The 24,209-nt window shown below is 40.1% G+C and overlaps 1 protein-coding gene across 2 annotated transcripts; it reads left to right on the top strand.

The window, feature by feature from the left end:
- The first annotated feature begins 22,316 nt into the window (after nt 1–22,316).
- Nucleotides 22,317–23,868, top strand: LOC147619299 (uncharacterized). 2 transcript variants are annotated; one of them, XM_086772958.1, is made up of 3 exons: nt 22,317–22,398; nt 22,507–22,855; nt 22,940–23,868. In XM_086772958.1, the coding sequence occupies exons 2-3, from the start codon at nt 22,525–22,527 to the stop codon at nt 23,818–23,820; spliced, it is 1,212 nt and encodes a 403-aa protein (XP_086629084.1). In that variant the 5' UTR covers nt 22,317–22,398; nt 22,507–22,524; the 3' UTR covers nt 23,821–23,868. The 2 variants fall into 2 exon arrangements, with proteins under 2 accessions (XP_086629084.1, XP_086629083.1); XM_086772957.1 differs by having other exon boundaries at nt 22,366–22,855.
- Nucleotides 23,869–24,209: the final 341 nt, after the last annotated feature.

The raw sequence follows: 24,209 nt of genomic DNA, 5'->3' as shown, positions 1-24,209 counted from the left end.
CTAATTTTGATTTTCATCAAAGGGGAAAGCTGTGTAAGTGCATTATTTGTTGTAACTATAGGTGTAGACTACTTGTGCAAGCATAGTTATGATTAGTTTTTGAAAAAAGATGATCAAATTTTGTATTTTTGTTTTTTACAGTTTTTTTAGAACTAGGCGATAAGAACCTACTTAAGTGGAGGCTAAGTTAGTGTCATACACATCAAATTATGGCTTATTTATCTCATCTCAAGCATGAAAACCAATAATCAACATTCTCATTGATAGGGCTACAATTTTTTTTAGTGGCGTGATTGAGTTTTGATAATACGCGTTACTTTTGCTGATTTTATACAACTTTTTTGGAAAAAATTCTAGGAAAGGAAAATGATTTTTTTGGTGAACTTCTACCTCCTTGGACTGATGTATGCTATCAAAATATCTTGGGAAAAATGCTATTGATATCATTGGATTTTTTTTTTGAGAGAATGATGCTTGCATATTTGGAAAAATCCTGAAAAATCCTGAAAAATGTTTATTTTCAAGACATATGCTACTTTGTTGCTTATGTACTTCCAAATAAAAAGGCATTTTATATGTTTAGCATTTTTTACATAAGCATAGGGTTATGTTCTACATTCCCAATGAAGCATTTTGGTTTTTAAAGCCTACATTAGGAGTTTGATTTTTTTTCGCAACCCCCAAAAAAGGACACTCAAGTGTCTTGTTTTGGTACCAAACTAGTGTTAAGGAATGACCTGCCAAATATTAATGCCAGTGATGATCCTATAGGAGACCTCCCTTAGGGGTCAGACGGTGACATTTTGGACTTTGTAAAGATAGATATAGATAGACATGGGAATATAGCCAATAGAGTAGATGATACAAACAAGAGGTATGTTAGGAGTTGTAAGGACCCCAACCTAAAAGGGGGAATCCTTAGATAGTCTACTAAGCCTTTGAATGGATTTCCTAGTCATCGACACCTTGATCGTGTAGAGATACGAGGATACGACAACTAGACAAGACCTAGATCTATCTCATTGGGGAACGTGGTCTTCTACATGATTCTAAAAATTGATTCACCCACATAGTGATTGACCTATCTTGGGTAAACTGTATCCTTGATATTAGGGGAAATATGGACTACCAAAAGGGCTCTTTAAGATTAATTTTAATGACATTTTAATCAAGTTTGGACCAATGAGAGGGGGGAGTGCACATTCTATCCACTAGATTTAGGACGTAAAGTAGGGGTATTTATTGATATACTTTAGGATTGTCCCCCTAGTAACCCCAATCACATCACCTTTTTTATCTAGTAGCCCCACTAGTGTTACTTTAGGATTGTCCCCCTAGTAACCCCAATCACATCACCTTTTTTATCTAGTAGCCCCACTAGTGTGACTAGTGTGACTAGTGTCACCATCCTTGGGCCCCACCAAACCTGCACGGCCAAAAAGTAACCGTAAAATTTGATTTTTTCCCCTCCAAAAATGAGATTTTATCCCTAAAAATGTGCTTCCATATTATTCTGTGTAGTGAAAAAAGGACTCTCCAAGCTTCCTCGCCTCTTTCTATGCTCTTAAACTAATTACACATGTAAACCATTAGTCTTAGAGCTCTCTGATCCCTCTCTAATCTTTCTTGCAATATTCTAATCTTTGTGTAAGCTTGTAATCTCTCTTCAATCATCTTGTATGTCTTTAATCTCTCCTTAATCTTGCAACAAGTTTCAAACCCTCTTGCAGGCTTCCATATCTCTACTAATCTTGCTATAACCTCTCTATCCTGCCTACAGCCTTCTAAACTCTTTGTAATCTTTGTTGTGAGCTTGTAATCTCTCTCCAATCCTCTTGTGTGTCTTTAATCTCTCCTTAAACTTGAAGTAAGTTTCTAACCCTCTTGCAAGCTTCCATATCTCTACTAATCTTGCTATAACCTCTTTAATCCCTCTTTAACCACTTGTAAATCTTGTTGCAAGGTAACGGCTCTCTAAGCTCTTGTCTAATCCTCTAGCAGTCTTCTAACCTCCCTATTACTCCTCTAATCCCATTGAAGTCACTTTATCCTCTTGTAAGCAAGTTCTCCAACCATGGAAACATCGAATAGGAGACCTACTGATTCCATCTCTGAGTATGTTCTTAACAACTCTAGGAATGAGCAAGGTATGTGGGTTTGAGAGAGATTCAAGGTTAATGATTAGGTTTAGTTACATCCAAGCTTAAGAGAGCCACACAGAGTCAAAACTTATGGTGTTTTGGAACATCATTGGAAGGGAAGATTGCTAGCTTTCAAGAAAACTCAAAATGAAGGCATGGTGGTAGTGGTTCAACATGTCTACGTGGCTTCAAACATTCATCTTCCTCATCAAAAAGTGGAAAAAACCAAGTTTCCTTGTAATTGTAAGTATTTTGTTACTAATGTAGTTCTATTCAAATCATTTTGTTATACCCTTGTTGTTCACTTCTTCTTTTTTTGGGTGGTTTTGTGTATGTAGAAATACTCCCATCAAGTTATATAGAGGAACAACCATTGAAGAGCATAACAGGGACCTTCACTGCTTTCCATTCCACCATAGGTGAGATTTTATTTCTTGACAAGAACCCTAGGACACTTCTTGGTAGTAGAATATTATTTTTCACACACTCTTACATAGTTCCTTCTAGGCCTAAAGACTATGGAAGACTTGAAAAGCTTCCATTTCCCTCATTAGGCAGTATAGAGTGGCCAATCCCACACAAATGGAGACACAAATGGAGCGTAGATGACTTCAAACAAAAGGTGATTAGTGATATCCAATACTCTTCAAAATTTACAAAGTCCTCTCGATCAACAGGTCTTAGTTGGTATTCTCCCATTCATATTTTTGTGCACGTCTTTGTAAGATCTTGCCCCACAAGCCACTCCAGCACTGTTTATTTGCAAGAAATTACAATTTGACCAAATGAATTGTTTATTTGGAAATGCACGCGATATAGTGGAAGGGGTGCATAAGGGAGATGTATATTCTTGCAGAGTTGTGATTTCAAGTATCACACTTCGATACTTAAAAGCACGCTCAAATTTATACATTGGATTCCACTATGAGTGATGGATGAAGAAAAAGGGGGATACTCGATACCATTGCAATCATGTGAGGGTGTTGATTCACCCATAGAACTACCGGTGAAACTACCCAATGGCACCATTGACCTTATCAATGCTCGCAAAGAATGGGGCTTAGCAAATGTTCAAGAACACCTACTAATCATGGGATTTGAGGAAGTACAAGATGCCAGCTTTAAGATAGAACATTGAAAGGTAAATGCTTTTTCCTCATTGATTTTTGAGTTGATTTTTCCTAACCATCCATGCTCTTGTGATATTTTCTCATATGTATTTGTGTAGATGGGAGACGTATGGAGAAGTCTTTCATGGTTTGTGATTCTTGGAGGGATGGGGGTGTGGAATTAAGAGTGTAATAATTGGGTAATGTCAATGTAATTATTTTTTGTTTTAATCCAACTTTTCCCTTTTTGGTCAATAATGTAATAAATGGCATGGACTATTTGGATCAAGCTTGAATGATCGCAATAAGTTCAATTTGGATAAGTTTGTGCAAACTTATTATTTGGATATGTTTGATTAAATATATTACTTAGATTAAGTATTATAATTAAAATGATTACGTTTAATAAAGTATTTTGGGTGTTTGGCCCTTTTTCATTAAGTGTGAAATTGTTGATTTCAAACCTTGATTTTTTCTATAAATAGGGAACCTCCCTCATTTTTGTCATTTGTATCACTAGCACTCGCACGCACTTTGCTAACATATATTCCCTACAACTTGGCTTCCATTGTCATCATGATCCTAATGGATCATTCCATGGCTTATGAGAAATTTCTTGCATTTCTAGAGAGGACTAAGTGGGTTGGCTAGCAAGAGTTATTTCACATTTTTTCTTGCACCATTGACTTCGAAGCAACTATCCTCCTCGCCGAACATGACTATAAGGAGACCTTGGAGTACATGGAAACATACATAAATCCCTTTTCTGTGATCATCCCTGAGAGTAACACTCTTTGGGTCCCTTGGCAAGCTTCTACACTACATCAACAAAATCAATGCAAAGTATCCTAAGAGATTGCGTAGGTACCAACAAGCTGTACAAGAAGATTGGCACTTCCAGGTTCTCTCCACTCAAGAAATGGTTACCCTTGGTAAGGGAAACATCGAAACCAACTTTTTGTTATGGATTTCAACATTCATTCTCATGTTGAATGAACAAGACTCTAATGATCAGGTTGAGGTCGGTGGCGTTGCCGTAGCCAATTTAGTTAAGGGAAAGGTGGTAGATCCAAAGCTCGAGCTCCTTGATTAAGTGGCGGATCAAGCTCTAGCCTTGGTTTTTCTTCAACAACATGAAGAGTTAGAAACATCTGAAGGTACCACCTCATGAACCAATGGAGAAGGGTCATCAATAATGGCAGCTGCGGATGCACCTCTACGGATGCGGCTGATGAGATAGGGGCAACAACCAGATAGCTCAAGTTAGCACTAAGTACACTTAGCTCCATACTGGTAGATGGAGAGGAGTTTCTCTTCTTGAAGGACTTAGAAAAAATGTTTAAAGGAAAGCAAGATGAGTGCTTGTCTCTCCTTGCCATTGGGCTAGATTGTCCACTTGACAATAGATCCTCTCAATACATGACGGAGCAACTTGTACCAATTGATGTTATGGTATTAGAGAGTGTCCAATTTGTTCAAGGGAACATATAAGAAGTTGAGCACAGGGTCAGATGCCCGCGGAAAGAAGTACAAGCTAGCTTGCCCCAAGTCAACTTGTTGCAAGCACAAGTCATCAATTAACATTGAGCAGTCAGATGTGATAGCATCTGATGAACCACACTTGGTAAGTTAATATTCCGAGTTATTTACTTCTATTCATGGAATGATTAATTACTAAAATGTGGTTTGTATGCACCATGTCATGGAGTTGGATGCCTGGGCAAATCGTAAGGGTGGCACAAGGGATCCCTTTGGAACTAAGTCTGCATCGGCCCATTACATGGGTCGTATTCCAACAAAAGACATTGTGGTTGTCCCCCACAATGCTTTTAGCCCTATGGGAGGATTCCAACTTTTGGCTCTGAAGGCCTTATCCAAAAGTGTTATTCTTGGCTAGCATCTCCAAGAATGCAGAGAAAATTATCCTCAACAGCAAGTCAGCCATTTTTACAACCTTTTAAGGAGGCTACACTCCCAAGGTCCTTGTCAATACAGCCATCGCCAAATGTTTAGGAGAGATGTGCATTGTAGATTTCAACATGACAGGTACTATTCCCCTCAACAAGAGAAGGTGCAAGGCCTCAAAAGAAGAAATCAAAAGACTGAAAAAAGTGGGATGTAAATTGTAAAGCTTATCATGTAATCCCTTTTTTGGTAATAAAAATACACTTTTTTTTGAACTATCTACAAGGGGGCCAATTTTAACTTTTGCAGTTGAATTTTACATGAAGTGATTTTTTTTACTGTGCAATTGATTATAAATTTGCAGTTGATTATGAATTTGTAATTTAATGGAGTGATTTCAATTTTGTAGTTGGGTTTGTACTAATTAACTAAATTTTTGTAATTATATTTAAAATCAATTTTAAATAAAATCAAAATATGTTTTAAGAGCCTGTACATTCTAAGCCCTCCCCAGGCCTGTACATTCTAAGCCCTCCCCAGGCCTCGGGGGAGGGGGGGAGGGGGGTTGGGTGCATGTGCCTAGAAGGCCCTAGGTCAAACACGAGGTGACCTGAGGCCAAGGTTGCCAAGTATGTCTGCGCCTCGTGTTGGCTTGGGGCCTTATGGGCACATGCAGCCCCCCTGAGGCCTAGGGGATGGCTTGGAAGGCCTCTATAGGCTCTAAAAACATCTTTCGGGTAATTTGAAAAAAAATTCTTTTTTTCCCTGAAAATTTTTGTTGCACATTCAGAATTTAATTTTATGATTCAAATGAACAAAAAAATTGTAAATCTGTAAACTCTCTAGAAAATTTTACAAAAAACTACACTTCTATGTTTTATAACTTGCTGTGAGAAACATGGTGAAATCAAGTTCAATCTTGCACATGGTACGTTAATATTAAATATTTCAAACTAAAAAATTCCAAAATGTGTTCCAAAACAAAAATCCATGACTATAAAAGATTGAAATGAGACAACAAAAAATAAATAAATTGAGCTTTCTATTGATAAATATAAGTTTTTACATAGCAGCACTGCTAATTACAAGTCTTGACGACGAGAAAGCCTAGCTAATTTAAGATCCTTTGTCATTATAGTAACCCTCTTAGCATGAATAGCACACAAGTTTGCATCCTCAGAAAAGGTCACCAACCAAAACAGATTCTGTCACTTCTTGTAATGCTTCCAAGGCAAGGCTTTGCACACGATAGTCTTGAGAGTAACTATATAGGATTTCTTTCACAAGATATGTGAAAGGTGCCTTGGGAATAAAGAGATCGACAAATTTTTTTGAATCTGCGTATCTTTTGGAGTGCCTTGACTCCATATTTCCTCCTCCTCCTTGGTGCACATGGAGGCACATTCGGGTTCTAAGGCCTTGGAGGACGAGAGGGGCCTTCTTCTAGTCAGGTCCCTTGGGGCGGCCATAGCGAGGTGGTGGTGGAGGTTCTGCTACCTACGGTTGTGGTGGTGATTGTAAATATAGAATTCGAGGTGCGCTCCCCTCACTTGTAGAGCCTCCTTGTCTTGCACTTCTTGCTTGGACTTCCTCGCATGTTGGAAGGGGACCCATATTGGTAGGGAGGGTCTTTGCAGCACGTTGCCTTCGTAGACATGTAATATTTTATCCTTCCCATGGTGGAGGACCCTGCTCCTGCTCCTGCTCCTGCTTGCTATTAGTTAATGATTCCATGATATCGGGATCACGAGGACGCTTTCTACTACCAATAGAAAAGTAGCATTGGGCAAGACGAGGATGTACTTTTACGTGCAGCACAGTACTCTTTGTCTGAGTCATGGGTGAGAAAGTGAAATGACAAAAAATGAGTCCATAGAGTCTTATAATAGGCACTTCAAAATTAGGTCAAATTTTCAAAAATGACAATTTAGTGTGAAACCAAAAAAAAGTAATTTTGTTTCACCCAAAATTTGTCATTTCTAACCATTGTAGCATGCCATGCATCATGGCGTGTTGACCCAATACTTTGGTTCCATTTAGCCTTATTGGTCTCTTTCATGTGGAGTTGGATTGCTTTTGCAATTTTAGATGCCTTTGCTTTCTCCTTCAATAAGCTTCTACTCAATGTGTATCAAAAAAACCGATCAAACATTTCAATGAGGTAATTTGTTCATGTTACCCCTCCACCATGACGAGTGTTCTTGAAATGGATTCCCTTTGCCCTATAATGTGACTTCTCCATCCCTTGGGTGCTCCACATGTCAAGGGAACCATACTTTTCCAAGTAATATGATCCATGAGTGTAAACAATATACTAGAAATAAGCAATTACGTGAGTGATTATAAATACATATAGATTGTAACAACTTGATAATAACAAAAAAGTACCATGTAATCGGTGATTGATGTTTCCCCCCAACTCTCAATGACCAGTTGAGTAAACTTGATGACTGTTGTCTTGAATATGTTTTGTTGTTCAACATTGGTAGTACTTAACAGCATAATCGACACCATCTTGTCAAAATAAGTCCAAACCTTTGCCCGCTTATTTACGAAGACTTGCATCCTTGTCACAATTAGTAGTACACTTGCATAACTCTTTCCACAACTCTCATCTTACTTTGGAGTTTTTCCCCGACATGTGCAAAAAATGCCTAGCCTTTGCTCCACTCATTGGATACTTGTTGTGCCACAACATGATTATCTCTAGACATCTTTGTATCCTTCACTATTTTGACGTTGCCTCCATGCACTCTTAGAGAGTTGAGTAGATCCTCCACTTTGGAAATGGCTTCCATGGATTGAGCAGCCGACTTCATAGTGAATTCAAAGTCAATGTGCAATTTGAGCAAGTTATCAAATATTCTCATCATGGTATGTAATTTGAAGAAATGATTTTTTTCACATGGTAATGAAATAATGGGATTCCATGTAGGATCCTTCGCATCCCTGTCTGGTGGTGCTTCTAAGTTTCATGATATGACTCCATCAATCCATCGCAATTCATCTCCCCTCTTGCACTTTTTCTTTTATTTCTTCATGCATAGAGGGAAAGGAAGTAAAGAGGTAGCACTTGTGTCACAACCAAGCATACATTTGATTGTTTTCAAATCTCCTCCTATATGCCAATCCACTACAAAGGTACCCACAATTGGAACTTCAAGTTGTTCACCATTTATTTGTTGCTTGATGACCTCAACAATCCAAGGACATCTTTGAAGCATCCAATCTAGCATTTCATGGTTCTCCTGTGTCACCTCAAAAGCTCCTAACGACGACCAATTGTCTTTTTTAGATTGAACACTAAAAGAAGGCACCTTGTCCTTATCCTTTGCAATTTCCATTACCTCATTCATGAGTGTAATTCCCATTCTTTCCAATTTTCTCCCTTTGACAATTTGACACTCATCTAGCTTCAATATTAAAGAGACCACTCCCATAGACTCTACAATCATGAAGCAACACATGATTAGATACCCGTGCTATTTATTTTTTCACCATGAATAAGAAAGTTTAATTCATACTAACCTTCATGAGAGACTTTATAAAATTTTATTATTGTTTATTGAAGTCTCTTTAAATCCATGAAAATTTTGTTGAAGGCATCATAATCTACTTTGTCAATGATATCACCCTTTGATTTGTCCTTCAATACTTTTGTTCCCTCCACATGGAAATAGCTCCAAAAGGCAATGGTATTGTTCTATGGGTTGCCTTCTAGATGTAAGTAGGTTTCTTAACATTTTATGCATTAGTTATGTGCTCATTTATGGGAAATGACTTAACATTTTGTTTGATTTCTGTGTTTCATATGTTCCAAGGTCTCCTTCATGCTAAAGTTGGATGAGTGCCAGATTGTGAAGGCAAGAAGGCTAGAGAGAATGAGTGTCACACTCATGAACCACTCTATGGGCCATGGCCAAAGCCTTTAAGTCTCCATTTTCTACCACTATTGCAAAGGGGCCCGATGATGAGGGAGAGAGCACAATTGATTTTCAAGATCAAGGGAATGACAGACCTTAAATCTATCTTAGAGAAAACCTTGTCCCCATAAAGCCTATCAAGAAGCTCCTCGATGCGAGGGATATGGTACTTTTTCTTGACAGTGACTTGGTTTAGCCTCCCCAAGGAGAGCTGTTGGGGCATACAAATCCTTAATGAGTTGGAAAAGTTGCTCCTTGAGCTCAATGGCTTAAGGGAGATACATCTTATAGAGTCTCTTGGAGATAAGTTGAGCACTAGGAATTAGCTCGATTTCATGGTCAACTTCTCTAGGGGATGGTAGTCATGTAAGCTCATCAAGAAAGATGTCAGAGAATTCTTAGAGCCAAAAGGGTTCTAATTCTTTACTGGGTTCAGCAACTTTGTTGAACTTAATAAGAAAAACTTGTTTTCCATTACGTTCTCCCTTGAGAAGATGTTTTGCTTTTACTACCCTAGACTTGGGTTTACTTGTATTCCCCTGAACTAGTACTACTTGGCTGTGCTCATTTTTAAAAGTGATACTCTCCTAGTTATAGTGAATACTAGCATTGTTTGCGACTAACCAATCCATCCCAAGGATCCCATCATAAATGCCTAATGCTAGGACTCTAAAATGGCCATGAGTTTGTTCACTACCCAATTTAAAATCAAGGTTTTCTACACAGTGGTAAGATACTACTTCTTTCTTATTAGCTAGTTGGCTTTTGATCCAGGTTTAATTTTCATAAACACCTTGGAGAAAGAAATGAATGGGTATTGCCACAATCAATCAAAAGCTGGAATGGCTTACCATGATGAGCTACTAGGGTTTGAATAACACCAAATTGCTCAATAGGACCTTGATGCTCTACCACCGTATGGATGGTGGCATGGTCTTCTTCACAGATTTCCAAAGTTGGTTCTTCATTTGTAGCATAGGCATAGGAAACTGCCCTGCGACCTCTGCCACATCCACCTCTGGCACCTTGGCGAATGGGGTTCTGCAAACCTAATTTGCTAGACCACTTTGAGGAAAAGATGTTGCAAGCTTGGGGAAATCGGCTTTAAAGTGTGCGGGATCATTGCAATGGAAACACACAAGTGTCTCCCTAGTAGAAGCAGTATATGTGTGGGAAACAAAGAGGTTGGCTCGCTGACCTTAGCTGTAGTTGGGATAATTTAGCCTAGAGGGCTTCTTGTAAGACTAGTCCTTAGGGTTTGATTCAAGGGGAGCTCTCTTGTGGGGCCTAGCTTTGCCAAATATTAGCTCCGTTCACAAGAGGTTTTTCTCGTATAAGAGAATCTTTCAATGTACTTGGCCTCATTACTTTGAGGCGGGAATCCAAAGGTTCATTCAAGCCTTGGTAGAAGCGGGCTACCTACGTCATGGGTGGGGCATATTTCCTGAGAGTGATGTACTTAGAGTAGTACTCCTCTAGAGTTGAGCTGAGGTGCTTAAGGCTAAAGAACTCATTCATCTTGATAAACTCATGAGATGGAGGAAGATATCGCTCCTTCACAGCTTGTTTGATGTCATCCCAGGTTTGGGAGTGTTCGCTAACTTCCTTATCATGGCACCATTGCTTCCACCAAAGCTTAGCATCCCTAGTGAGGCGAAACCATATAAGCATGGATTGGTTTGCGGCTCGAGTACTAGTGGTTTAGAAGCCTGGGGTACTTATGATATCACGTGGGCGTATAAGAGGGTTTTTTTTTAAATGAGGCATAAGCGTATAAAATAGGGGTAAGGCCATGTATTTAGGTGAATACTAAATCTTAAATTTAAGTTAGGGTGGGGGAGGGGGAGGGGGAGGGGTTTAGAAACATTAAGGATATATCATAATAAGTATTTTTTATGAACATAGTTGTACAAAATTCTAGCAATGTTTTGGTAACATTCCAACAATACTTTTAGAAATGAAATGCTAGAGAAAAAACATAGATATGAGGACGCGGGGTGAGAGAGTTATTTTTTAATATATGCTTTATAAGCTTAAATAGTAGGTGTTATCAGCTTCTGAGCATCATATATAGGGGGTTTTCTTGAGTTTCATACATGCAGGTGACGTCCCCCTTTATTGTGAGTGAATCCCTTGGGGCTGAGAATCAATCATCCATTGCTTCAATCCATACCTTGGCATCCTTCTCAATTTGTGAACCTTCCCCTTTAAAGGAGGCTGAGGGGGTTCACCTCTAAGAAATTTTATGTATCACATGCGTTCAAAGGGTATTTAAAAAACCCCTTACACTTACATACTTTTATGAATAAAATGCCCCCTTTTTCTTCATAAAATTACAGTTTTTTTTCAAAATTGGTTTTAAAAACCCCTCCTGTCAATGTAATTCTATAACGTTTTTGAATTAATATACCCCTCCTATTGATGAACTCACATGCTACACTTACATATTTTTAAGTGAACCCCCCATAAAGGAGGGAGACTACATCTATTCGAGTAGGAGCTTCTTCTCCTGTGTGTCTGTGTATAGCACATTAGAGGAAGGAAACCGATCTTCCTAGCCATCATTGCAAGATCATATTTAGGATCACATGATTTATATTTTACACTATGCTCAAGATATAAAGTAAAATCTTGAAATCATTTTATTTCTCAATTCAAATATTTACAAGGACAAGATTGATTACAAGGATTTGAGACTAATGTATTTAGTCTTATTCATTTTAAAAAAGAGAGAGAATTCTATGCTTAACTAGGGCACTCGGGGGGGGTCACTATATGTAAATCCTCTATATCACGTGCGTTCAAGGCCTATTTAAAAAGTCCCTTATTTGTAAATTTTTTAGTGAATATAATGTATCCTTTCCTATTCAAATCTGTAAAAAAAATTTAAAAATACAATAAATAAATCCCCTCTGTAAATATATTTCTGTAAGTTTTAAATATTTAAAATGTCCTTCTGTTGAACCCACGTGATACTTACATATTTATACGAGTGACCCCCCCGAGCTAGGGCATAAGACTCGAGCGGTTCACGTAGGTGAAATATGGGGGTTCTGCCATGGTTTCTAGGATACACAAAACTGATGGTAGGGGAGGTAGACTATGGATTGTATTGCATTCCATAACAGCTACTCGGTCGATGGGTAAGACCCACATTACTTGGTTATGCACCCAACGGTTTTGTGGTATATGGTTACCATCTATGGTCACATAGCTGTCTAGCCTAGGGGCACCCACCATGAACTAAAATAAGCAAACCATCTTCAGCTTCTCAATCCAACGAACCTGCTTCAAATCCATGGTGACATTCCCAATTTGATTGACATTGTGGGTCATTAGGACAATTATACCTCATTGCAAAAGAAAGTGCTTTGTATTGTTACACAAAGAAGAAGGTGCACAAACAATATAGAGAGTAGTGTTGAAATATCAAGCTCGTATACAGCTGGAGGATAGCACATGGGTGCTGACAGAGTGACAGTATGGTAGATAGATATCGTGTGGTGTGTTTATGACCGCGTCCAGCTGGTCATGTGTGGTGTGGACATTACACTAGGTTTACTTTGTAGTGTGGACATAACACTATGTTGTGTTCTCCTTTGTGTGTGTGAGAGAGATGGTGACTATGGCTTCTCTCCTTCTTTATGGTTGATGATTATGGATTAGGGTTTGCTTCTCTTGTGTGTGTTACATCCTGCTCCTGTTTTTTATCATGATATCAGAGCCAAGAGCTCATTAGCTGAGTTGTGTGAGTGAGTGAGAGAAGAGGGAAGAAGAAGAAAAAGCTGTGAAGGAAGCCATTGGAGCTTGGAGCAAAGGAAAAGCTGTGGAGCACACACCGACATCAAATCTGAGAGCTAAGGACCATTGGTAAGTGTAGCAAGACCCCCTCTGCGGATTGCAGGTGCCAAAGAGCAGGTTCAGTGAAGATTGAAGTGCATAAAGCAAGTGAAAAATTCTGGTTTTTTCTCTAAGCTTTCATGGAAAGCTTGAAGTGAATGTATACTCTTGGCAAATGTATACACAAAGGCACATGTATTTGGGCTTGCAAATGCATTAGCAAAGTGGACACAAGCATCATACAGAATCTTGAAGCAGATTGATGCATACAGATTTGATTAAAATCAAGAGAAAGTGGATTTATGTAAAAGTTTCTGGTCTTTCACAAAACCAGTGGACATACCCCCCGTGGAGGATCAATTGCAAGAGCTAGAGGCAAAATTGAGCTAAACCCTTCATACCCAAGGTAGATTAGGTCATTGCTAACAAGCCTATCTATTCAATTGTGATTTCCCCTCTCTCTACAGCCCACAACAGCAGGCGGCGCTTTTCTGTGCAGATTTCTGAAGAATTTGATTAGATTTCATCTATTTCACTCATTTGGTCACCAAAGTGAATGCTTTAAAGCTTGGGGAGTTTAGCAAATACATTGCTAAGGACTTGTGATGCTTGGTTGCAGCTCATTTCATGGATTTGGAGCTCATTGAAGTGATTTAGCAGAGGTGTGCAGGTTTACAGAAAGTCTGTCCAAAAACAGAGCATTTTTAATCAAGGCATTAATCTTTGTCTATATCAAATTGGCAAAATTCCTCTGGTACAAGTAGAGTCCTATGAGTTGCTAAACTTTTGAATCAAAAAGTTTTGGATTTGGAGAAGATTTGAAGGAGATAGAGCAATTTTAGTGAGAGGTGGTACCTGACAGTTGCAGAAAAATTCAAACCAGAGGTTACAAAAATTGGTGGTTCTCATTCCCCTTGAAGAATTGGATCAAACCCTTCTAGGATATGTTGGAGCAGTGTGTTGGGAAGATAATGCAAGTTGAATCATTTTATTTGGACAAGATTTGAAGGATTTAGAGCATAATCTTGACTGGTTACTGGCGAGAATTTACTGGCGAGAAAAAAACCAGAAAATTTTTTGTGAAGGAGTTTCATTTGATTTCAACTTTGATCGAGTGTACATTGTTGGTGAACCATTGTGGGATGATAATGCACACAATTTGCAAGCATTTGATGTGATTTGGAGAGATTTGGAGCATTACAGGTACTTCATACATTGTAATCGAAAGGGTACATCTACTCTATTTTTTTGCAACAATGGGAGATGGTCCGATACAGATTGTTGGCGAGAAGCTTGATCGCACTAACTTTCAAGTGTGGAAGTTTCGAATGAAGAGTTTTTTGAAAGGCAAAGGTTTATGGAGTCTTGTCTCGGAGGAAGATCCGGAGCCATACTTACCTCCTCAACCAAATAATGCTCAGTTACTGGCTCACAAGCAATGGGTAGAGCGATCTTCGAAGGTGTTGCATTATTTTTCAATATGTGTAACAGATGCCTTGCTTATTCACATCCAAGATGCAGATACACCGAAAGAAGCATGGGGTATATTGTGCCGAATGTATGAGACAGACACTGGTGCAAGGAAGATACAACTAAAGCAACAGATTCACAGTGTCACACGAAGGAATAGGAGTATACATGAGTATGTTCAGGAAATCAAGGGTTATGCTGATTCCTTGTCATCAATCCATGCCCCAATGGATGATGATGATTTGGTTGCACTCACATTGCGTGGTTTAGGCAAAGAGTACAAATCTTTTGACACTTCCATCTCAGTAAGATTGGGAGGAATGCCAGACTTTAATGAGCTTGTGTCATTGCTCATTGTGGAAGAATTGAAGCTTGGCCTTGGTGGTATGAGTGTTACAGGTGGCGCATCCTCATCCAGTAATGATGAGCATGCAAGGAATCAGGCATTTTACTCATCTAGAGGTTTTCTAGGCAGGGGGAGATTTACACCTCGAGGCCGTGGAGGACGTGGTTGGAATGACAGGTCTACTCAACCACAATCAAATCAAAATTTTCAGAATTCACAGTCATCATTTGGATCACGTGGAGGTCGTGGATTTCAATCCCATAGGGGGAGATTTGGAACAGGTGCTCGTGGTAGAGGACGATGGCAAGGTCCTCAACAAAATTTGAATGGGATTGAATGTTACTATTGTGGCAAACTTGGACATTTGGCAAAAGATTGCTACAAAAAGCAGAATGATGCGAGGAATGGAAGACCACAACATGGAAATTATGCATCTACCAGTAACAATGATGGGAGTTCAAACCATCTTTTTGCAATGAAGCATGTTATGGGGACAATGGATTCTCAGAATGCTCGAGATGAGTCATGGTATATGGATTCAGGTGCCTCAAACCACATGACATGTCATGGTGAGTGGTTTGAGAAGATGCAACCATTGGATACAAATGGTTATGTGGTCACAGGAGATGATACTCAGCATCTTATAACACATGTTGGCAGTGTGCCTTTGAAGATGCATGATGGAAATGTGAAAAATATGTCAGAAGTGTTATATGTACCATCTATTACAAAGAGTTTGGCATCAGTAGGCCAAATGGTTGAGCAGGGATTACAAGTAAGATTCAATGAGAAAGGCTGTTTTGTGGAAGATTTTAAGCATGGCTGTAGATTGGTTGCCAAGGGCAAGAAGGAAGGAAGGTTGTTCAAATTGGATGCAGGCATACCAGAATTGAGTTCAGCCATGTTTTCAAAGAGTAATGGGATTGTGCAGGACATTGACATGTGGCACAAGCGGATTGGACATGTCAATATACAGAGATTAAAGAACATGCAAACAAGGGGCATTGTCAGTGGATTGCCTCGATTCAAATATGATGGTCATATGCATGTTTGTGAAGCCTGTCAGTTTGGGAAGCAGGCAAGGTTGAGGTTTCCTAGAGAAGGAAACATGAGTAATAGACCACTTGAAATAGTGCACAGTGATGTATGGGGCCCAGCACAAAACCCATCTATCAAAGGAAGTCTATACTATGTGACATTTATAGATGACTTCAGCAGGATGACATGGATATATTTTTTGAGAGAGAAGAGTGAAGTGCTGGAAAAATTCATGGATTTCAAGGCTCTTGTAGAAAAACAATATGGCTGTTGGATTAAGTGTCTGAGAACAGATGGAGGTGGTGAATACACCTCAAAAGCATTTGAGCATTTCTTGCGGAAGCATGGGATAAGAAGACAGTTGACATGCAGGTATACACCTCAGCAAAATGGTGTGGCTGAGAGAAAGAATCGTGTCATATGTGAAGTGGCAAGGGCAATGCTTAATGAAAAGAGCATGCCAGATTACTATTGGGCAGAAGCATGTGCTACTGCAGTGTATATCCTGAACAAATCACCTACAGCAGCCATTCATGGAAGCACGCCTGAGATGCGACTTACAGGTTACAGGCCAGATATTGGACATCTGAAAGTCTTTGGATGTGTGGCTTATGTTCATGTGCCTGATGAAAGAAGACGGAAGTTGGATCCTAAAGCAGAGAAATGTGTCTTTGTTGGATATGCACAGGATCGAAAGGCTTACAAATGCTATAACCCTCAAACTAGACAAGTAGTCATCTCACGAGATGTTGTATTCGATGAACTTGCTAGTTGGTATAAAGCTAAAGATGAGGGAGTCATTGACACACTTGAGGCGAATGTGCCTGTGAACTTGCCATCACAAGCAAGTTCTAGTTCTACTACTATGTCTGGGCCAGCAGCAGAAGCTGAGAGTAGTAGCAGTGTACGTCCATGGTCAGGACGTCTGAGACATGAGAGTGTGAGCACTGGGAGTAGTGCTATGGATAAAGGCAAGAAGAAAGTCGAGGGAATTGGGATCACAGGCTATGAGTCCTCTAGCTCAGAGAGTTTGGATGAGGAGCTAGGGATACCTGTTGTACGCACACCTGGTGTTAGGCAGGACAGATATGTGCCACCACATGCTCGTGTTACAGGTGTACAGAGTGACCCGCATGCATTGCGGAGATCCCAGAGAGTCAGATATCCAGTGGAAAGATTGACATATAGAGATTTTGCTATGCATTATGCATACATGACATCTATGGTAAAGCATGTGGAACCTACATGCTATTCAGAGGCTATTGGAGAGCATGTATGGCAGAAAGCCATGGATGAAGAGATGGATGCTTTGGACAAAAATGATACATGGAAATTGGCTAAGTTACCTAAAGGAAAGAATGCAATTGGATGCAAATGGGTGTATAAGGTAAAGTGCAAGTCAGATGGCAGCCTAGAGAGACATAAGGCAAGGCTGGTCGCTAAAGGATATGCACAAACTTATGGTCTTGATTATGATGAAACTTTCAGCCCAGTGGCTAAAATGGCTACAGTGAGGTCTATCATTGCACTAGCAGCACAAAAAGGTTGGGCTTTACATCAAATGGATGTCAAAAATGCTTTCTTGAATGGTGATCTACAAGAAGAGGTGTACATGGAACAGCCAGAAGGTTATGTACATCCAAAATATCCGACCTTTGTTTGCAGGTTAAAGAAAGCACTCTATGGTTTGAAGCAAGCACCTCGTGCTTGGAGTGACAAGATCAGCAGATATCTTGTCAGTATTGGATTTGTGGTTGGAAATGCAGACTCTTCACTTTATGTGAAGAAGACACATGATGGTATCGTGATGATAGTCATTTATGTTGATGATTTGATTATCACAGGTGATTGTGGGAAAGGCATTGATGAGGTTAAGGTCTCTTTATGCAAAGAGTTTGATATGAAAGACCTTGGTGATTTGAGGTTCTTTCTTGGCATTGAGGTGATTAGAACAGGCAAGGGTATATGGTTGGTGCAAAGGCAATATGCACTTGACATGCTGGCAAAGTATGGTATGACAGCATGCAAACCAATGTTAACACCATTAGAGCAAAACATGAAGCTTAGGGCTGATTTGGGTGATGAGCTTGATGATATCACCATGTACAGGAAAATGGTTGGTAGTCTTATCTACATGACCATTACGAGGCCAGATATCAGTTATGCAGTTGGTTTGGTGAGTCAGTTTATGCAGAGTCCTCGTAAACCTCACTTGGATGCTGTGAGACGGATTCTGAGATATGTCAAAACTACCGCGCATTATGGTCTTTTCTATGAGGCAGGAAAAGACATGCATGTCTATGGATATACAGATGCAGATTGGGTCGGTAGTGCATATGACAGGAGATCTACCAGTGGCTATGTTTTTAGCCTTGGTAGTGAAGCTGTGAGTTGGAGCAGTAAAAAGCAACCTACAGTTGCTTTATCTACCACAGAGGCAGAGTATCGTGGAGCAGCCATAGCTGCATGTGAGGCTATGTGGTTGAAGAAGTTGCTAGATGATGTCAGGTTACAGAGTGATATGAGAGTTGTCATTCATTGTGACAACATGAGTAGTATTCAGCTTGCTAGCAACCCAGTTTATCATGCCAGGACCAAACATATTGAGGTCCACTATCATTTCATCAGAGAGAAGGTGCTAGATGGACATGTTGATTTGACATATGTGCAGACAGATGAGCAGGTTGCAGATATCTTTACCAAAGCACTTGGTAAGGATAAGTTCGAGTATTTCCGTACTCGATTGGGAATCCTAGAGATGGACATGTCGAGCTTGAGGGGGAGTGTTGAAATATCAAGCTCGTATACAGCTGGAGGATAGCACATGGGTGCTGACAGAGTGACAGTATGGTAGATAGATATCGTGTGGTGTGTTTATGACCGCGTCCAGCTGGTCATGTGTGGTGTGGACATTACACTAGGTTTACTTTGTAGTGTGGACATAACACTATGTTGTGTTCTCCTTTGTGTGTGTGAGAGAGATGGTGACTATGGCTTCTCTCCTTCTTTATGGTTGATGATTATGGATTAGGGTTTGCTTCTCTTGTGTGTGTTACATCCTGCTCCTGTTTTTTATCAAGTAGGTCACCAGTACTAGTGGTCCCTTCTTTCTTGTCGAAAAGAACATATGATGATGGAAAGAAAATATCTCAATGGATGAGATTTTATAATCACAATGTAGAGCATACATAGGGTGTGGACAAACTTGTTAAGCATCCATCAAAGATGCCATGCAAATGGCTTGTTGGTCTTGGTACTAATGTCACAACAGAGGAGCTGGAAAGTCTTAATCAAGAAGAGTTCAACTTGAAAAATACATCATTATCACCATTTTTAGTAGAACTAAGACATCAAAGTGTCATGCAAGCAAGACGCAGTGACCATTCCCTTTCATCTTCTAGTAAGAGAAGCAAAAAAGTGGAGGCACGGGATATCAAAAGAAGCCGAGAAAAGGCTTGCGCAACCAATACTATGAATGCAACACTAGTGGAAGAGAAAATATTATTGGCAAGGATTCATGTGATTATTCTCTTGATAACAGAGAATTGCTATGATGTGAACATCAAGGTTGAACCTTACTACACATGCCAAGATTTTCAAAGGAGAGAGATGGAGCACAAACCATTTCTTATATGCAAGCATATGTACTATATTTACATGAATGTCTTAGGTTTGCAATGCAATCAACACATGATTATTCATCAACCAACTCTCTTCGTTAAGGATGTCACCTTCATGCTTGATCAGCCTCGTCTTATCAAACTAGCATCAAGCCCATAGTCTAGCTAATTCACCAAGGAACTATTTGGCATTTTAGTATGCCCTAAACATATTTATTTAATCCTTTAATAATATGTATTGTATCATGACAAACAGTGCTTATATAGCCTGGTTTGTAGTGTAAATTTCCTAGCTGAACTTTCAAATTTACGATTAGAGTTTTACATTGTCCTTATTTTCCTACTCAAGTTTTGGTGTATTTTAGCTATACATCCCAGCATATGTGCAATTTTGAGGGATAAATCCCAGTTTATTCATAACATTGCCTTTATTTTACATGGTTGAAAAAATATTTTTTTCAACCTAATGTGACAAGTTTAACATTCTTTGTGACTTCACAATTTGCACCATTCTTATTTCTAAGTGATGAGTTTTAACCATTATTTATGAAGTGATAAATTGTACTTATTTCTGACATGGTGAGTTCTAGCCATTATTTGTGAAGTGACAAGTTTTGTGTGGTGAGTTGAAAACATTTAGTATTAATGGTTATCTATTAATGTGATGGCATGTACACAAGGTAAATTTGTACTTCAAAAATTTGGTGGTATTGTCACCTTCTGTGGGTGATCATATGTGAAGGGAAGACACATTATTGAAAAATATCTCAATTTTCCCATATTGGGGCTAAAAGATCAAAATTTAAAACTTTCAAATTCTAGAAAATTATAATGATGTGATGAAATGGAGTGCTCAATTCAAAACAAATTGTGGGAGAAAAAAAGGTGTCTTATGATGTTGGACCGAAAGACATGTTGATATAGTGGAACCATTAGTAAAGAAGAGCTTCATAAATGGCCTCTTAAAGTGGCCCATAAATAGGAGATTGATGTTTGAAGATCTAGAGAATTGGATAGTATCAAGGCTTAAGAACTTATATGGGAACTATGAGATGATCCCAAAGCACCTGCAATGGAGTTGTGTTCATCCTCTAATCGTCTAGCAATATCATCCTCATCAAGCAAATTTCAAACTCCTATAACTTTTCTAAATACTTCAAGATTCTTCATATCCCTCAAACTTTTCCAACCCCCAATACCACCCTAACCCTTTTCTGTAGAACAAAACGTATCCATGCTTGCTTCTAAATTTGACCAACTATATGTCTAGCTCCTTTTTTAGACACAATATAGAGGAGGGGGGAAGAAGAGGTACTCCAAGAGAAATATCTAGTATAACTTGTTGTCAATGTGGGGAAATGGGAATTATAGGACCAAGTGTATAAAAAGAAGGGACCTTCATTGAAACATATTTGGTTATTGGGTTTATTTGATTCCTTGTTAGATGTGTTAGCATAGCCTTGCTAACATGGGGGAACACCATCATGAAAGTCTGTGTGGCTGCTAGAAGGTACAATGCAAGCCATTTAGATATTTTGAGTCAACATCAAGTTACAAAAATGGTCCATGGACTTCAAAAAGGGTTTGGCTAATGGACTTCAAAATGGAAAAATGACAATATTGAACCATTTATTTTTTGAGCATGTACACTAAAGTAACTTAACCTATCAAGTTATCAACAACATGGTGAGTACTCCCATGTAAGGAGGCATTCATTATGAGTGATGTGAGCTCGTTTCCTTTAAATGCCTTTCATTGAAAAAGTAATTCCATTAAAGGAGCCATGTGGGACCTTAGCACTAAGTGACACCATGCATTAATGAAGGGGGTACCATGGGATCTAGAGTGGGGAAGTGACAACATGAAGATCGAGTGCACAGGGGGCCGTAGGATAGCAAAAATGTAAACTCAAACAAAATGTAAACTCGGGTGCACATCGATATATTAGTTTTCTAGCCCCATCCTTCATGGTGGAATCTCTGGCATAATGGTAGAGCATTGCCCTCTCCAATCAGCCACCCGAGTTCAAAGCTTCATGCCCGCAAACTTGTTTTGAAACATTTTTGGACTTAGAAATTTTCTAAGTCCCCCAAGCTTTTTTTTGCAATACGGGGGTGTAAACCCGGCCCTGCCGGAAAGTTTCCCACCGACAGCTGGAATCCTAACGGACAGCTTGGTTTACCATGTCATGCCGTGTTTAGCCGCCCGAGTTTAATATGTGTTCCCGAGTTTACATTTTTTCCCTTTGCCATTCATAGTGTCACTTCCCCACCCTAGATCCCATGGTCCCCCCTTCATTAATGCACCATGTCACTTAGTGCTTGAGGCATGTGGGAGCCATTCATTATGAGTGATTAATGTTGGTGAAAGTAAAGCTACAAATCAACTTCAAGAGAGAGAAAGGTATGCGTTTAGAAGCCATGCTAAGAGAGAGAAAGTTATGCGTTTCCATAGTGGATTCATAATTCTACTTCAATGGGAGTTAAAGGACCCACGTATTGTCCAAGGTGAACGTAGAAAATCATGCACGTTTTCAAGAGTTATTGGCCGGTTTGTTGCAGCACGCATTAAACCACCACATGGACGGAACCATATACCGTACGTGCTTGCTGCGTGTTGGTAGGATTGGTTAAAGGGTGAACGTTGGTGTGGCAGGCGCCTTTCTTTTCTTAAGAGGGGGTGCGTTGATGATTCTGAGTAGCTGAGGCAGTCGGTGAACCAGGTTTGCTAGCCAAGGCACGTTCTTTTTGGTTAAATTATAGGTCGAAAAGCTCGAAAACGTGGTAGAATCGGTGGAGGTGGATAACGGAGTAGAATCGGTGGAGGTGGTGGGTTACATATTTCAGTTGACAAGTCACATAGAGAGATCAGAAACACACACACACACACGCACGCACGCACACACACGCACACACACACAGTCGGTGGGCCAAAGCTCTACCTATATAATCCTCAGCTCGGCTTGCTAGGTACAGGAAAAGCTTTGCTCGCTTGCTCCCCTTACTTGTAAGTAGCTTCGTGTATCCATTACGCATCGTGCCACACTTTTCTTTTTTCCGCTAATTGTCTTTACTACAGTAAGCTTCGTTTCTGGCCCTCCCTTCTGTTTTGCAGGCATTTCGAACATCTATCATGGTGACAAGTTTCACCACCTTAGCGGCTCTCTTGCTTCTGGTTTTGGCCAATGCGGCGGATTCCTCCCCTCCTTACAAATACGCCTCTCCACCACCTCCTCCATACAAACATGAATCTCTCCCTCCTCCGCCGTATAAATTCGACTCCCCACCTCCGTATAGTAGAAACGACTCTCCTCGGCCGCTGTCGCCGTACGTGTATAAGTCGCCACCCCCTCCGGCGCCATACGTTTACAAACCTTCGCCCTACAGCGAGTTCAAAGCGGTGGTGACAGGGAATGTATACTGCGACATTTGCAAGAACGGCAAGATCAAGAAGCCTCTTGAGGGTAATCCCGTGATCCTTGAGCAGAAATAATTTTGCATTAGTCCCAGCTTATGGAGATTAATAGTTTTGTCATGTTCGTTTGCAGGCGTGAAGGTGGGCGTGTTCTGCTGGAACGGCAAGTCGGAGGAGTCTTTCTACGGCACCACCGACGGAAGGGGCAGGTTTAGAGTGGAGCTTGCCGGATTCAACTACCGAGAATGTGGCGGTGCCAAATCCTGCCGGGCCAAGCTCATCTCAGCCTCCTACGCCACCTCCTGCACGCTGCCCACCAACTTGCATGACGGCGAGTTGGGTGCTGCTCTACACATCAAATCCAAAACCGAAGACGAGGTGGTCCTATTGGCGGGCCCCTTCGCATATACTTCCCCTCTCAAGTGCGACAAGTGCTATCACGCATCGCCAGCCCTTTCCCCATACAAATACAAATCTCCTCCACCTCCACCTCCACCTCCACCCTACAAGTACGAAGCTTCACCACCTCCATACAAGTATGAGTCCCCCCCACCTCCTTGGTACAAGTACGAATCTCCACCCCCACCTCCATACAAGTATGAATCTCCACCCCCTCCCCCTTACAAGTATGAATCTCCACCTCCACCCCCTTACAAATATGAGTCTCCTCCTCATTCAGACAAAGATAACTCTCCACGTCCTCCCTACTACAAGTATGATTCCCCACCTCCAACCCCATACAAGTATGACGCTCCTCCTCCACCACCATACAAGTATGAGTCTCCACCACCTCTTCCCTACAAGTATGAATCTCCCCCTCCACCCCTATACAAGCATGAATCTCCATCTCCTACCTTTTATAAGTATCAATCACCTCCACCCCCGTACAAGTATGAGTCTCCACCTCCTCCCCCCTACAAGTATGAGTCACCTCCTCCATCCATATATAAGTATGAGTCTCCACCACCTCCCTATAAGTACGAGTCTCCTTCGCCTCCACCCTACAAAGTATGAATCTCCCCCACCATCTTTGGCATAATACATTAGTGGATTTTCTTGAAACTTAGCTATTGTAATTAGTATGCGCACCAATGCATACTTCTTTCTTCTCACTTTTCCTAGGAAATGATTAGTATGATTTCTAATTGGTATGTTTGCATGCTCATTACTATTTTTTTCCTCACAAGATCATAAACATGTGTCTTTTACATTTGATGTTCATTGTTTTTTTTAAAGGACCCCTTGCTACAAAATCCATATAATGCATATATATGTTGCCTTTGAATAGCCATGTCTTCTGGGGAGTATCCACACCCTAGACCCTCTATTGATAACTTTTTAAGTGATCCCAAAATGTAATTGCCTTTGAATAGCCATCCGCACCCTAATTAACTTTTTAAACC

Source organism: Cibotium barometz, chromosome 33, assembly GCF_041138505.1.
Source record: "Cibotium barometz isolate CiBa-2024 chromosome 33, ASM4113850v1, whole genome shotgun sequence".
In the NCBI taxonomy this organism is placed as follows: Eukaryota; Viridiplantae; Streptophyta; class Polypodiopsida; order Cyatheales; family Cibotiaceae; genus Cibotium; species Cibotium barometz.
The sequence above is the reverse complement of the archived record's forward strand: the minus strand, read 5'-3'. Positions and strand labels throughout refer to the sequence as shown.

What these genes read in the sequence shown, in the direction of transcription:
- LOC147619299 (XM_086772958.1), top strand. Translation starts at nt 22,525, where the DNA reads ATGGTGACAAGTTTCACCACCTTAGCGGCTCTCTTGCTTCTGGTTTTG. An exon ending in GATCAAGAAGCCTCTTGAGG is followed by an intron (nt 22,856 to 22,939) that starts GTAATCCCGTGA and finishes GTTCGTTTGCAG; the next exon opens with GCGTGAAGGTGGGCGTGTTC.